The sequence below is a fragment of the Penicillium longicatenatum genome (genome assembly GCF_028827895.1).
Source record: "Penicillium longicatenatum strain IBT 33135 chromosome Unknown contig_2_segment0_segment0, whole genome shotgun sequence".
Classification (NCBI taxonomy): Eukaryota; Fungi; Ascomycota; class Eurotiomycetes; order Eurotiales; family Aspergillaceae; genus Penicillium; species Penicillium longicatenatum.
In genome coordinates this window covers 5,198,276-5,211,976 of record NW_026643120.1, presented here as the reverse complement: position 1 = coordinate 5,211,976, position 13,701 = coordinate 5,198,276, and the positions used below count along the sequence as shown (strand labels likewise).

The window sequence follows — 13,701 nt, the reverse complement described above, 5'->3', positions numbered from 1 at the left end:
GGTCGGCTCAAATGTCATTCCAATTCGAGCTAGAGATAAGTTGTAGTCCGATTCCTGTTCTTGGAGGTGGTCCAGGTGCTCATGTGGGAGTCTCGGTGTCGGTATAAATAGATCCCGTACATATCATTGCCGATGCCCACGGGTGTTCTCTAGTCCCAATCTACCACCAACATCAAGATGATCGTTGAAAAGGCAAAAGAGCTTTTGGCTCTCACCAACATCCAGCGACTGAACTATACAAGAGAAAGCAGTATGAGTTTGCCCATGGTGACCCTTTGGGGGTCACTTATTCTTGGCCTATTGCTCACAGTAGACTACGGGTATATGATATATTTGCACTACAAGATGGTGAGTACCTCCCTAACCAGAGAACAGGGTCATGTGAAAGGAGTGCCGGAGGTACCATCTAACCGTGAAACTCCTCACAGCCTCCAGGTCCATTCCCACTTCCTTTGATTGGAAACACACATTTGCTTCCTGCCCAAAAGCCCTGGATATACTTTGAAAGCCTGGCAAAAGAATACAAATCTCCCATGATAACATTCTGGACCGGTCGACGACCCACAATCTGGATATGTGACGCATGGGCAGCTAGTGAGCTCTTGGACAAACGAGCCGCAATATACGCCTCAAGGCCACGCATGGTTGTTTTCAGCGAGCTTGGAGCCGGCCAGTCTAACATGGTAAACATGTATTATGGGGATCGATGGCGCTTGCACAGAAAGCTGACACATATGGGAGTCGGCCTGCAACAAGTTCGGAATTACCGTGGCTTCCAGAATGACGAGAGCAAGGTGGTGGCCCTTGATCTTCTCCGCGAGCCTGAGGATTACGTGAAGCATTTCGAGCGCTATGCGACGAGCGTAGTTTCTATTATTGGCTTCGGCAGACGTGTAGCTGCATCGACAGATCCAATTATCACAGAGGTGATTGCAGTGATGCAACGTGCAGCTGAGTTGAATGTGCCTGGCAAGACGTTTCCCATGCTGATGGAATCGTTTCCATGTAAGTTTTGAAGACTACTATTGTGCTTCGTGCTTAGTTTTTGTTTCTGTTTCATTTCTGCTCTCCTGAAATGTATACGTTCGAATGAAAGGCTAGAGCTGATATGCAGCTAGTCCTTGCCAGGTTTCCAAACTGGATGGCACCCTGGAAGCATGGTCTAGGCCAAGGCCAGGGGCGCGGTCGACCCTTTTTCTACGCTCTGGCTGAAGAGGCTGCGACAAATGAAAATTCAGGGCAATGCTATGCGAAGAAACTATTTGATGAGGCGCCGAAACATGGCCTATCAAAAATGGAAATTTCCTCACTTTCAGGCAATCTTTTCGGGGCAGGTAGCGACACTTCAAGCTCAACGCTTGTGACCTTTGTTCTAGCGTGCTGTGCCTTTCCAAAGGCATTGACCAAGGCAAGAGAAGAGCTTGATCGCGTAGTGGGACCACACCGGAGCCCAACATTCCAGGACGAACCCGACTTGCCGTACGTGAAGGCGCTCATGAAAGAAGTTTTGCGGTGGAGATCGGTGGCCATTATTGGAGGACAGCCACACGCGCCGATCAAGGACGATCATTATAAGGTATTGGGATAATCTACACTCACGGCGTCTGAAGCGGTTAGTTCTATAGATCGATTTGCTGATAAGATGAATCTAGGGTTGGTTGATCCCGCGAAATACCTGGGTCCAGGGAAATGTGTGGGCCATTCATCATCATGAACGAGAGTTTCCGGATCCAGATCGTTTCAACCCCGATCGCTGGATGAAAGGTAGCCCTGATTCGCGCCCTTTCCCCGGTGAGAAGGGATACATGACGTTTGGCTGGGGACGGCGGGTCTGTAGTGGTCAGGGATTGGCAGAACAGGGGACCTTCATCACGGTCGCACGCCTGCTTTGGGGCTTTAATATCGAGAAAGCTCTCGACGAGCAAGGAAACGAAGTGGATGTGGACATCTTTGATTTCACGTAGGTGATCTGGCGCTGTGTGTCACCTTTGTTTTCCCAGTCAACTGATCGTCGGGATTGTCCCGTGTGCGGTTTAGCAACGGTCTCAACATGAGACCCAATCCGTTCAAATGCCGAATCACACCTCGCAGTCCGGAAATCCGTGTTACTATTGACAGAGAAGGTCAACAAGCATTACAAGATTTATCCGAATATGACGGTGAAACGAAGTATCGTATGAGTACGTATTACGCCACAGAGAAACTCCGATAGGCTCGTGTCGCTCGCGGCCATCGCGAGGAATCGAGGTGATTGCCTTGAAATTCCAAAGATAGCGCTATATTCTATACAACGTCTACATAGCCCGGCAAAGAATGTGGCCAGTATCAGCCGAACATTGAAGCTCATAGGAGGATCACCCATGGTGGAGATACCCCCCAGTGTGGAGTCTGGGCAATGCTGGACGGGTATGCATCGCGCTAGGCCATCATGTACATATCCCTTTGAACTCTGATCCAGGGACCCTTGCGTATAGAGCGGCAGGACATAATCCAATTGATATTCTCGGTATCCAGCCGTTAGGGTGGTGGACTGAATCCTTTCGGATCAAATACGAGAATGAAGCAACGAAATGAGTGTAGCCGGAATCTTAGGTGATTTGCCTCCAAGATATCGGCAATCGCATGGCAAATTACACACAAGTACGTCCAGAGCGACCATAATTTATGGAAGGTTTAATTGGAGCCGCAGATATTGTGTAACCAATGTAGTCGGCAGTAGTTGAAGCTGAAATCTGCCGTGAGATGGACTCAAGATCAAGTGTGGGGAGAAGGGAGCGCGATGGCCGCGACAGGATGTGGGTCTCGGCCAGCATGAAAGACGTAAAGATGTGAGGTTTAATTGTGAGATGCGGAGACTGGCCTGATGACTGGGCTAGGCGACGTTTCGGCAGATGAACGGTAGAAGAAAAGCCGAATAGCACGTTATCGGTTCTCCAGGAAAAATGAAAAATGGTCAAGGTGGAGCCCCGCGGTCCGATCGCTTTGTTGCCAATTGCTCTCGGGCTCCTGGATGCACGCCACAAAAACAGGAAAAATGATGAAAAGCATGTAGTGCAATGATACCGCTGAGTCCGTAGAATATAACGCTCGTTCAGATTGTACCACGGTGTAGACTCAGGAGGCAACGGAATTCCCCCGGCGCTTGACATTACCCGTTAGCCCCGCAACTAAGTACCGTCTTTGACCGGCATCGACCTGGCCGAATATAACGGTGAGACAGTACATGTAAATCACCTTATGCGTTCCCCCGGTCTGTGGAGAAGAAGGGGGTCACTTGCGAAAGATCAACGCCATACCCCAAGGGGTAAGATTATCGTAAAAATAAATGGATTCATATTGTTCGGAAAGCTGGAATGGGTGGCACGGGTGGGACGGCAAACCTTCGGACAACCAAGCTCGGAAGTAATTTTCTTCTTGAAATAGCCACCGAATTCATTTAGTCAAGCTTAGTCTTTTGTCCATAGCCCCTGTCTCTTTTCTGTTTTGCATCGCTGACCCATTTTTGCATTCGTAAAGTGCTTCATTTTGGAATCTTTCATAATGGATATCCCTCAGGCAAATGTGCCTTTGGACGTCATCGTCGTCGGGTATGAATTTTTGTCTTTGTGCAGATAGAATTGAGTTGCTAACGTTGCATAGGGCCGGTATGATTCACCATTATATGGCTTCTTTGAAACTTCAAGGGCATGCATTGACCTTTCTCTAGGCATTGGTGGCATGGCAGCGGCCTTGACACTAGGCCTGCGAGGCCATCGAGTGGTGATTCTTGAGGCTGCACCAAAGGTATGCTCTGTTTTAACCTCAAGTCCAGAAAAGGGGTAATCGCTGACTTTTGCATCAATAAAGCTCATGGAGGTCGGAGCTGGAATTCAAGTTTCCCCGAACATGTTGCGACTCTTTGATCGTGAGTCATTTCCATCGAGGATCCGAAACATGGGATGAATGCTTACCTGCACCAGGATGGGGTGTTTCGGACTTGATCCACGCCCAAGATGTTGCTCTAGAGCATATTCACGTCCGGCGATGGAAGGATGGCGCCTTACTCGGAACCATGCCCGTCAATAAGACTTTCGGACAGCAAGTGGTTATCCACCGTGCAGATTTGCACAATGCCTTGATTGAGAAGGCTTTGGAATTGAAAAATGTGGAACTGCGAGAGAACTCGATTGTCACTAGTGTCGAGTTCAGCCCGGCTTCGGTCACATTAGCCAACGGCACAGTAGTGCGTGGCGACGTGGTCATCGGGGCCGATGGGATAAAATCCACTATACGGAGCCATCTGCTGAACGATACCGCCATCAAGGCCATTCCTACCGGAGACGCCGCTTACCGAATCATGCTCCCTCGTAGTGTGATGGAGGCGGATCCAGAATTGAAAGAACTGATCGACGAGCCACAGGCGACTCGCTGGCTCGGCCCCTCACGGCATATTATCGCGTACCCCGTTCGGAATCACGAGCTGTATAACGTCGTTCTGCTGCACCCAGATCGCCAAGAGGTCGAAGAATCATGGACGACCAAGGGTTCAAAGCAGGCCATGGTGGATAACTACCAAGGATGGGACCAGAAGGTGAGGAAGTTGATTGACTTGGTTGACGATGACGAAGTCCTTGAGTGGAAACTGTGTCTGCATCGCCCTCTTAAAACTTGGATCCGGGAATCTGTGGCTCTGATTGGTGATGCGTGTCACCCAATGCTGTATGTTGAAGTCCGTATTCCCTTGGTCGTGCGACGCTAATCAGCCCCAGCCCTTATGTTGCCCAAGGAGCAGCACAAGCAGTGGAGGACGCGGCGGCATTAGGAATCCTTTTGTCGAATATCACTGCCCGTCATGAGATCCCACGTGCACTGCAGGTCTATGAAATGTCTAGAAAACAGCGAGCGGAGACGGTACAGCAGTCGGGCTCCGAAAACCGCATCACATTGCATTTCCCAGATGGACCGGAGCAAATAGCCCGTGACAAGCAATTCAAGGCGGCGGCTAGCGGCTCTAACCCAGACAAGTGGTCTGATCGTGAGACGCAGCAGTTTCTGTGGGGCTGGGATGCGGAGCAGGCTTCCTTGGATGCCTGGAAAAGTATGTCATCGTTCTTATTGATTGTTTTTCAAATACTAATCTACCTGGCTAGAAGCAGGAACAGACGAGACAAAGGTGAACGCTAGCCTCTAGACATCTCGAAGTCAATTCGATGTTTTCTCACAGCTACTACATCGTCTTGGGCCATCTCAGTAAATACTATCATTGGAAATGTACATAGTTCATCTCTACCGTGGGAAGATTTTATTACAGTATACACGGAGGATGGGGGCAATCTGTGCTATTTTGGTAATTGCAACTTTTTCTATTTCATCATACAATCATTCAAACTGGCAAACCATTCCAATATACATCGGGAATGGTAAGAATCAAGCGGGCCCCGGTATTATTGCTTCCAAGTATCCAGTGATCTTCAACCCGAAGGTTCCCATTTCCAAATACCCAGTCGGGCGGGGGATTATTTTCCTCTTCGAGGGAATTTTTACATGCGCTCACCAGCGGCGGTCTTCGCCTGGCCGTACTTCTTCAAACGGATAGCAGAGACGGTGATGAAGCCAGTAGTCTCGGCAGGGGAGAAGTCACCAATTTCATCCATGCTAGACTCCTCCATATCGTACAGCTTCTCAGTCTCAGAAGAGCGGCCGAGGACAGAGACGCTGCCCTTGTAGGCACGGCAGCGAACTTGGCCGTTGACGGACTTCTGGGAGGCAATGATAGAGGACTCAAGGAACTCACGCTCGGGGGAGAAGTAAAGACCGTTGTAGAGGAGCTGGATGATAATCAGAAATCATAACCGAAAAAATTACAGAAAATTAGAACTGACCTTGGAGTAGTTGAAGGTGACGAACTGGTCACGGAGGGCGCGAACCTCACGGTCCATTACGAGACCCTCGAGATCACTTGGATGGGTTAGTCGTTTGCGTTACATCTCATATTCGAGGAACTTACATGTGAGCAGTGCGCAGACAGGTAAGGCCAGGGGTCTCGTAGCAGCCACGGGACTTGATGCCGATGAAGCGGTTCTCAACCTGATTGGGGGTGTCAGCAATGGCTTCTCAAGGATTATATTATTGAATCAGAGGTAACTCACGATGTCAATACGGCCAACACCGTGGCGACGAGCAATGGCGTTGGCAGTCAGGAAGATATCGACAGAGTCGGTGCAAGTCTTCTTCTGGCCATTCTCAGTGAGCTCCAGCTTGACAGGAATGCCCTTCTCGAAGTGGATGGTGAAGTCCTCGGGCTGGTCGGGGGCAGACAAGGGGTCCTGGGTCAACTTCCACATATCGGTGGGGGGAGTAGTGTCGGGATCCTCGAGGATACCGGCCTCGTAAGAGCAGTGGGCCAGGTTCTCATCCATGCTCCAGGGCTTAGACTTGGTGGAGGTGACGGGGATACCCTTCTCGGCAGCGTAGGCCAGAAGGTCGTTACGGCCAGCGAAGCGCTCATAGAAGACAGGGTCACGCCACGGAGCAATGACCTTGATCTTGGGCTGGAGAGCGTAGAACGCAAGCTCGAAGCGAACCTGGTCGTTACCCTTGCCAGTGCAGCCGTGGGAGACAGCGAAGCAACCCTCGCGCTAATAAAAGAAACCTAACGTCAGTTCTCATTCATAGGAATCCAATCGCATTGACATTCCACATACGTTGGCGACGTCAATCTGAGCACGGGCGATCACAGGGCGTGCCAGGGAGGTACCTTGGGCCATTGTCAGTAGACTTCGATAAATGAGCTAGATGTAATGGGCAACATACCAAGCAGGTAGACGTTCTCGTAGACGGCATTGCAAGCAATGGCGGGGAAACAAAGCTCTTCAATGAACTCACGGCGGAGATCAACGATCTCGCACTTGAGAGCACCGATCTTCAAAGCCTTTTCGCGGGCAGCCTCGAAGTCCTCTGTGGAAGTCATTTAGTAAAGCATAGTCGCATTGCCTCGATATCAGCTTCAAATATACCTTCCTGACCGACATCGGCCACTGCACACATTATTAGCATGGAATCAATGGTTTGGAAGTTTCATAATAGCGCCCAACTCACTAAAACACACGACTTCATAGCCCTCCTCAATAAGGTATTTGACTGGATTGCCGATCAGTAAAAGCCATTGCAGGAATCACAGGGCATGGAATCGTACGGATGCAGCTGGTGTCGAGACCACCGGAGTAAGCCAGACAGACCTATTTGAACAATGAGTCAGTTGGTGCCATTGGAGCAAATAAAGGGTAGAGGGGTAGAAAATGGGATAAAGTGGCGGTCTGGGGGGATGTGTATGCTGTTCCCAACCACACACGCCTCAATTGAGTAGACATACCTTGCCCTGTGCCATTTTGAATGATGTAGAAGTCAAATTGGGGAATCGTCAAAGTTGGGGAAAATGAACTGAAGAAGGTCGGAGATTGAGTCATTCGAAAAAATGGCGGATTTTGGTGCGGGCCGGGGAAGTCACGCTTCTTGGCGCCGACACCGGCCGATAACTGATAAGAAAGCACACAAACAACCACTTTTCCCCGAATCTATGCTTCCGACACGCTATACTCCGTACAGTACTACAGTATACTGGACACTTCCAAGCAGGTTTACCCAATCTACATTCAACTTAGAGCTGAGTAGTATGCTGTTGATGACATACGCTTGGCAAATCCAAAGCTAGAACTTGCCTAACCTTGCCTATACTATTGCCAATGCTGCATGACATCCACGTACTGTAATCTGTTGAGTGATTTAGTATGACTCAGTTGAATACGTACGTCTGGCGGGGAATGTGGATGATAGAGAGAAACCATTGTAGGGTCCAAATGTCCTACGTCATTGTCCTTCTGTTTGTCTTGTTTGCACATGACTCATCAAACACACAAGCTCTATTACGAGTTCCTTCATCGAGCATGTCCTAAGTGTCTCGTATCAATTTGGCAGAGGAATTGAGCTAGTAGACTTACCTGTAACATGGGGTTTTAGCTAGAGGCATTCAAGCATGGTAACAATGCTGCTACTTAATATGTGGTACATGTATTTCGGTGTGCAAGGTCCACTGTGGAAGCAATCTTCACTTGAGTTGATCCATCACCTGACACTAAGATTTATGGTAACGAGAAAAAAAGGCTGCGAATTGTGGTTTGGATGCCACCATTACTCTATTCTGTATATTCCATGGATATATATTGGGATTCGTATCACATGACTTCAGTGGCTAAGGCTTCCAAGCTTCCGAGGGTTGAGAATCAATAGGCTTAAAACTGATAAACAATTACTTCGTTATGCACATCGGCAGATCTATCTTGTTGAGCATTTACTCTCAAGTAAGGGGTACAGTAGGTATGAAGGTTGCCGAGAACTACGATTGCCACACTAGGTATAGTAGTATGCCAAGCTACTGCATGGATGACAACAGTGCATCTAAACCCTCACAGGGCTTTTTCTTTCCCTTTCTTTGTCCTCAGAAGAAGTGAACAAAACTTACATCGATCCAAATAATTCGATATATTATAATACGTTCATAGTCAATTTCTCTAGCTTACAGAGCAATTTTCAGCCTGACAGTGGGTAGTTCGGGAGCACTCGGAAAGATATGTAAGTACTATTCAGTACCCAACTACATGAAAAGCGTCAGAACCATACCCTTGGCTTGCATATGGGTATTTAAATGACCGAGGTACATTTTTAGTTTTAACAATAAGGAGTATGATCTTGGAATACGCACATATGTAGTATTGATTGTGAGATTATCTCGGCATGCCGTTCCCGCAGCGGCTAAGGCCCACACGGTACACACGGGCCGCAAAGCTTATCCCACCAGACGTATGGTACGAGATACAAAGCCTCCAAGGTCTCCTCGATTTTCCAAACTTTGTGTCATAGGCCCCTTTACCTGGGTTAATTCTAGCTTTCATTATGTCTATCATGGGAATGCCCAATATTACGGTATAACAGATCCAAACTTTGGAAATGGCCATAAGGCTGGGTGGGGTAAGCGAAATTGCTTGGAAACAATCCGATAAAATTAGAATTGGGCGAGAATAACAAATCCTTCAAGACCGATATCTGTGGTTAGATTCTCAATGCGCACCCAACTTGAATAGACTTGGATTGGGTCGAGTCTCCCACAGTCTAGGTAACTTGCTCAGGTGGCTTCGAGTCAGGCTAGGGTCTGACGTGCTTGTTCCGTCAGAAATTTTGAAGTTTCTGTAAAGCTTTCTTTGACGGACATTTTGGAGCAGTGGTAGATGATATCATATGAGGCTTGGTCTAAGTGTCTACCAAAGTGTCTACCTTAGGTAGCTGTTATCACAGCTCGAGATCATTGGCTTGTGTGATGACTTGAATATAAGTCAAGATAAACGAGTAGTCCAGTGCTGTTGGTGTCAAGGCCATAGAAGCTAGGTAGCTAAAACATTTAGTATGTGGAGAGCCGCAGCTGAAAGGGTAGGTTGCAGAAGGACAAGAAGGAAGAGGGGGCTGTGATGGAAAATTGAAAGAAGCGCCACTGCCTGAAAAATTCTTCTTCCAATTTTCCTCTTGCTCCCTTGTCAACGATGCTTACAATCATGATGCCTTTGAACTCCGGTGTGTTCCTTGGTGTGGTGAAATCACTCGCCAAAGCCTTGGACATGCTGCTGTTGTGAGGCCTTTCGTCCGTGACCTTGATTTTGATCGCGGTCCATCGTGATAGTCTCATTTAGTTAATCAGAGCCGGAAACGGCGGAACCCCAATCACTCTTCTCCTGCGACTTCCTCCCTCGCGGCTGTCCATTCTCCCGTCATAGAGAGGTAAGACTTATCCCCGAATATGTCTGCTTTGAGTACGCATTCCTGACAAGGCGTACAGTGGGACCCAATGCGACCTTGGCGACGTCAAGCCACGCTGGGCAACGTGGCTTGAAAAAAATTGCGAGGCCTTGATGTCCAGGTCTAAAAAGGCCAGCCTGCAGCCATGTTGCTGCAAAGAAAGAGAGGTCAGAGAAGGTATGAATGCTCGAAATCAGAGAGAATTCTGTGCCCTAGCAAGGTGACACAAGAGAGAACTTCAGACTTGTTTCAAATAAGGCCAGAGAGTCAGAGATTACTTCGTCGCTCTGAAAACCTAACTCAGCGGGGCCAACAGATAGATTGAGATCTTGCGCAATAACATCAAGGAGGTGGCTGTCAATGACGCAAGCGTTGAGGTCAGGTGCCTCGCCCTGGAAGACAGCATCATCCAAGAAACCCACAAAAATCACCACTTTAGCATTATCACCGCCTCCTACGAGCTGGATGTCGATCTCATGGATATTGACGGAAACCCACTACAGGCGGAGTATCCGCCAAGCTTGAACGCAAGAGCCATTGACCAAGACGGCGTCACCTGTGAGGTAGAAGCGGACCTCCACAAGGTGTATACGGCAAAGGAACTGTTGGCTAGGTTGACTGGAGAATGAAGCCCTTGGGAAGACTGTCGAGGAACATGCAACTGACAACAAGAAAGTCGGACAGAGATGTGCCAAACTTCAGAGAGAGAAAATCTATCTGACCAAGAACTACACCAGCCTGAAGGAAAGGATGAAGCATCTCAATCAGGGCCACGCCCAGGAAACTGCCAACCTCGAACACACCAAAACGAGCTGGCCCAAGATAAAGGCAACGCTCAGGAAATGTTGGATGGCATTGGTCGATATTACCAACAAAAATTTACGATATTATGGAGACAAATATCGACTTAGCCAAGGATAGAGACGACCACAAGAGAAAGTTGACTCATCTTGATGAGTATTACGCCCAAAGGATTTACAACTGCGGAATCAAACATCGTTTGGCCCAGGAAAAAAGCCTGCCTCGAGGAAAGCTTGCGGATCTCGATTGGCGGCGAGCGCACAGTCAAGTTGGATCAATATTTCCGACAAACTGTAGGGCATGACAGCGGGAAAGCGGAAACGGGGACTTGTGGGGCTTTGTGCCGTAATCGTCAGGTGTCGACGGCCCGTGGGCTGAAACCCAATTCCCAAAGGACGTCTCTTCCCGGAGTCTTACTCTTGCATCAAATTGTCCTCTCATTATTGTTTCTACCCGCATCATTTGTGCTTACACTCACACCACAGCGATGTGCCATTTGGGGCTAGATTGATCATTTATTTGCAGTCTTCCCCGCCCCGTTCCCCCTCTTTCCCTCTCCTCTTGCGCGACCGGTAGTCTGGTGAAGACCGCAATGGTGATGAATCGTCCGACAACCTCTCTTTTCGCCGCCCGCTCAATGGTGCTGGGATTGGCGAAGTGCATATTTCTCGCATTTTTCCATCTACCGCTCACGACGGCTGCACCTGTCTTCTCAACCTCCCTCACTCCTCATGACGAACCTCCGAAAGAGCCTAATGACCCGAGTCTATGGCTGTACTTGGGATTCTCAGCGGCCCTTGTCCTCAGTGGCGGCGCCTTTGCCGGACTCACGATTGCTTTGATGGGACAGGATGAAGTGTATCTCCAAGTGATTCAAACATCTGGCGAGGAATCGGAGAAAAAAATGCCGCTAGTGTTCTGAACCTGCTGAAGCGTGGAAAACATTGGGTACTTGTAACCCTCCTACTCAGCAACGTGATCACCAACGAGACTTTACCTATCGTCCTCGATCGGACACTCGGCGGTGGATGGCCGGCGGTCTTGGGAAGCACTGCATTGATTGTTATCTTCGGCGAGGTCGTCCCCCAATCGATCTGTGTTCGTTACGGTCTGCCGATCGGAGCCTGGATGGCACCGTGTGTTCTGGTTCTGATGTATGTCATGTCCCCGGTCGCTTGGCCAGTTGCAAAATTGCTGGACAGACTTCTCGGTGAGGATCATGGCACTATCTACAAAAAGGCTGGCTTGAAGACCTTGGTCACTTTGCACAAAACTCTGGGTGAGGCTGGGGAGCAACTCACCTCCGACGAAGTTACAATCATCAGTGCTGTGCTGGATTTGAAAGAAAAATCGGTTGGAAGTATCATGACGCCAATGGAAGACGTCTTTACTATGTCTGCCGACACTGTGTTGGATGAACGCACCATGGATATCATTCTCTCCCAGGGATATTCTCGAATCCCTATTCATGCACCCGAAAACCCGATGAATTTTGTTGGCATGCTCCTTGTCAAGATGCTCATCACCTACGATCCGGAAGACTGCAAACGTGTTCGTGATTTTGCTCTGGCCACACTGCCGGAGACCCGCCCTGAAACCTCCTGCTTAGATATTGTCAATTTTTTCCAAGAAGGTAAATCTCACATGGTTTTGGTGTCAGAATACCCGAGTGAAGACCGGGGTGCCCTCGGAGTGGTCACTCTTGAAGATGTGATTGAAGAATTGATTGGAGAGTATGTTGCAAGCCGTCCCAGTTGGTTACATTTTACTGACATCAGACACAGAGAAATCATCGATGAATCTGACGTATTCATTGACGTCCATAAGGCTATTCGTCGCATGGCCCCGGCACCCAAGTCTCGAGTGCCCAAGGGGAAAATCGTTGAAGAACCTCCCATGGCGACTTCTGTTCCCGATGGAGAACTGCTCGGCGAAGATGGTACCATATCTACTCCTGCTTTACGTACTTCTGATCCCCTTCGTCGTCGCAGCTCCGTCGAAGCACCCCTCCTCGATTCCAGCTACGCAAGCCTGCAGACGACAACAAGCCAGATACGCCGAATATATGGGTCACTCAGAGAGGGACCACCGATGAAATCCGAGAACATCTGAAACATCTGGGCCCTTCGAACCTGGCGAGTCGACCTCGCCAAACCCGTTATTCTGCTGTGAAAATCAAACGCAGCGGTACCTCACCCTCACGCTCGGCCCAGACGGACTTTGAATCCGGCCAAAGCACAACTGAGTCCCAACTTCCTCCCCCTTCCGTTGCCTATCAAGGGGGCATTGGTGCAGGCCTTGTAACCCCTGGCTTGGAGGCAAAGGATGGCGCTCACGCGTTGAAAATCGGCTATGGCACCATTTCCTCCCATGACACGAGCACCAAGAGCACCAATTCTCAGCAGTTTAAAGACCTCCCCCAGGTTTCAATCCCCGACCCGGTCCACGAAGAGTGGGAAGGTCAGCCCCGCTCCGCTTCAACCCAAAACGACAGCAGTCAGACCGGTAGTATCAAGTCCGTCGACTCACGCTCGGATTTCATATACCACCGCCGTGGTCCGGCTCGGAGCGGCAGTATCACTGAACAGATTGTGGATGTTAACGGCATTCGCAAGGTTGTGCTACATACAACCGGGACAAGTTCTTCCGATGGGGAGGATAAGAATTCTCCTAAGCACACTGATCAACAGGGAGATCACCCTGATCAAGCGGAATCTCATTCCAATGCGAAAAAGAGACGTCGTCGCAAGAAGCGTGGGCAAAATTCCAAGCTTGAAAATGGCGAACATGGAGAAAATCAGCCTCTTCTCCAGTAATGACGGAACAAGGGCTAAACAAAGACCTTTTCTCCTTAGCCCTCAATGTATCTAACATGACAATTTCGATTATTTCCATCCTTACACTCCCTCCACTTTATAGCAATAGCAGCAATAACCAGGTATCGTATATTATCCAATCAATGAAGACGTTTACCCCGCGTTTTGTGTCGCCTTCCACGTCTGGTCTCGTACTTGTGAGAAATTGCTTTCACCTTAGCTTTGCAATTCCCGCGACTTCTCAGGGACTCGAAGAATCATT

The 13,701-nt window shown here is 49.0% G+C and overlaps 4 protein-coding genes across 4 annotated transcripts; 3 read left to right on the top strand and 1 right to left on the bottom strand.

The window, feature by feature from the left end:
* Positions 1 to 177: 177 nt before the first annotated feature.
* N7484_004454 (cytochrome P450) lies at positions 178 to 2,179 on the top strand (the record flags this gene model as incomplete). Its single annotated transcript, XM_057114874.1, has 5 exons — positions 178 to 348; positions 429 to 1,009; positions 1,102 to 1,576; positions 1,653 to 1,960; positions 2,038 to 2,179. Coding segments are annotated over 5 exons (1,677 nt in total), but the record flags the coding sequence as incomplete, so codon positions are not given.
* A 1,361-nt stretch (positions 2,180 to 3,540) lies between these two features.
* On the top strand, positions 3,541 to 5,170 carry N7484_004453 (putative salicylate hydroxylase; the record flags this gene model as incomplete). The annotated part of the gene is made up of 7 exons (XM_057114873.1): positions 3,541 to 3,587; positions 3,640 to 3,644; positions 3,707 to 3,783; positions 3,847 to 3,904; positions 3,960 to 4,698; positions 4,749 to 5,077; positions 5,130 to 5,170. 7 exons carry the CDS (start codon positions 3,541 to 3,543, stop codon positions 5,168 to 5,170), a joined length of 1,296 nt encoding a protein of 431 aa, XP_056975013.1.
* A 349-nt stretch (positions 5,171 to 5,519) lies between these two features.
* Positions 5,520 to 7,366, bottom strand: N7484_004452 (argininosuccinate synthase; the record flags this gene model as incomplete). Its single annotated transcript, XM_057114872.1, has 10 exons — positions 5,520 to 5,807; positions 5,862 to 5,937; positions 5,987 to 6,066; positions 6,129 to 6,617; positions 6,684 to 6,736; positions 6,793 to 6,936; positions 6,996 to 7,016; positions 7,078 to 7,119; positions 7,175 to 7,217; positions 7,352 to 7,366. The coding sequence occupies 10 exons, from the start codon at positions 7,364 to 7,366 to the stop codon at positions 5,520 to 5,522; spliced, it is 1,251 nt and encodes a 416-aa protein (XP_056975012.1).
* Positions 7,367 to 11,215: 3,849 nt separating this feature from the next.
* On the top strand, positions 11,216 to 13,439 carry N7484_004451 (putative DUF21 and CBS domain protein (Mam3); the record flags this gene model as incomplete). Its single annotated transcript, XM_057114871.1, is given in 4 exon segments — positions 11,216 to 11,481; positions 11,493 to 12,356; positions 12,408 to 12,618; positions 12,645 to 13,439. 4 exon segments carry the CDS (start codon positions 11,216 to 11,218, stop codon positions 13,437 to 13,439), a joined length of 2,136 nt encoding a protein of 711 aa, XP_056975011.1.
* Positions 13,440 to 13,701: the final 262 nt, after the last annotated feature.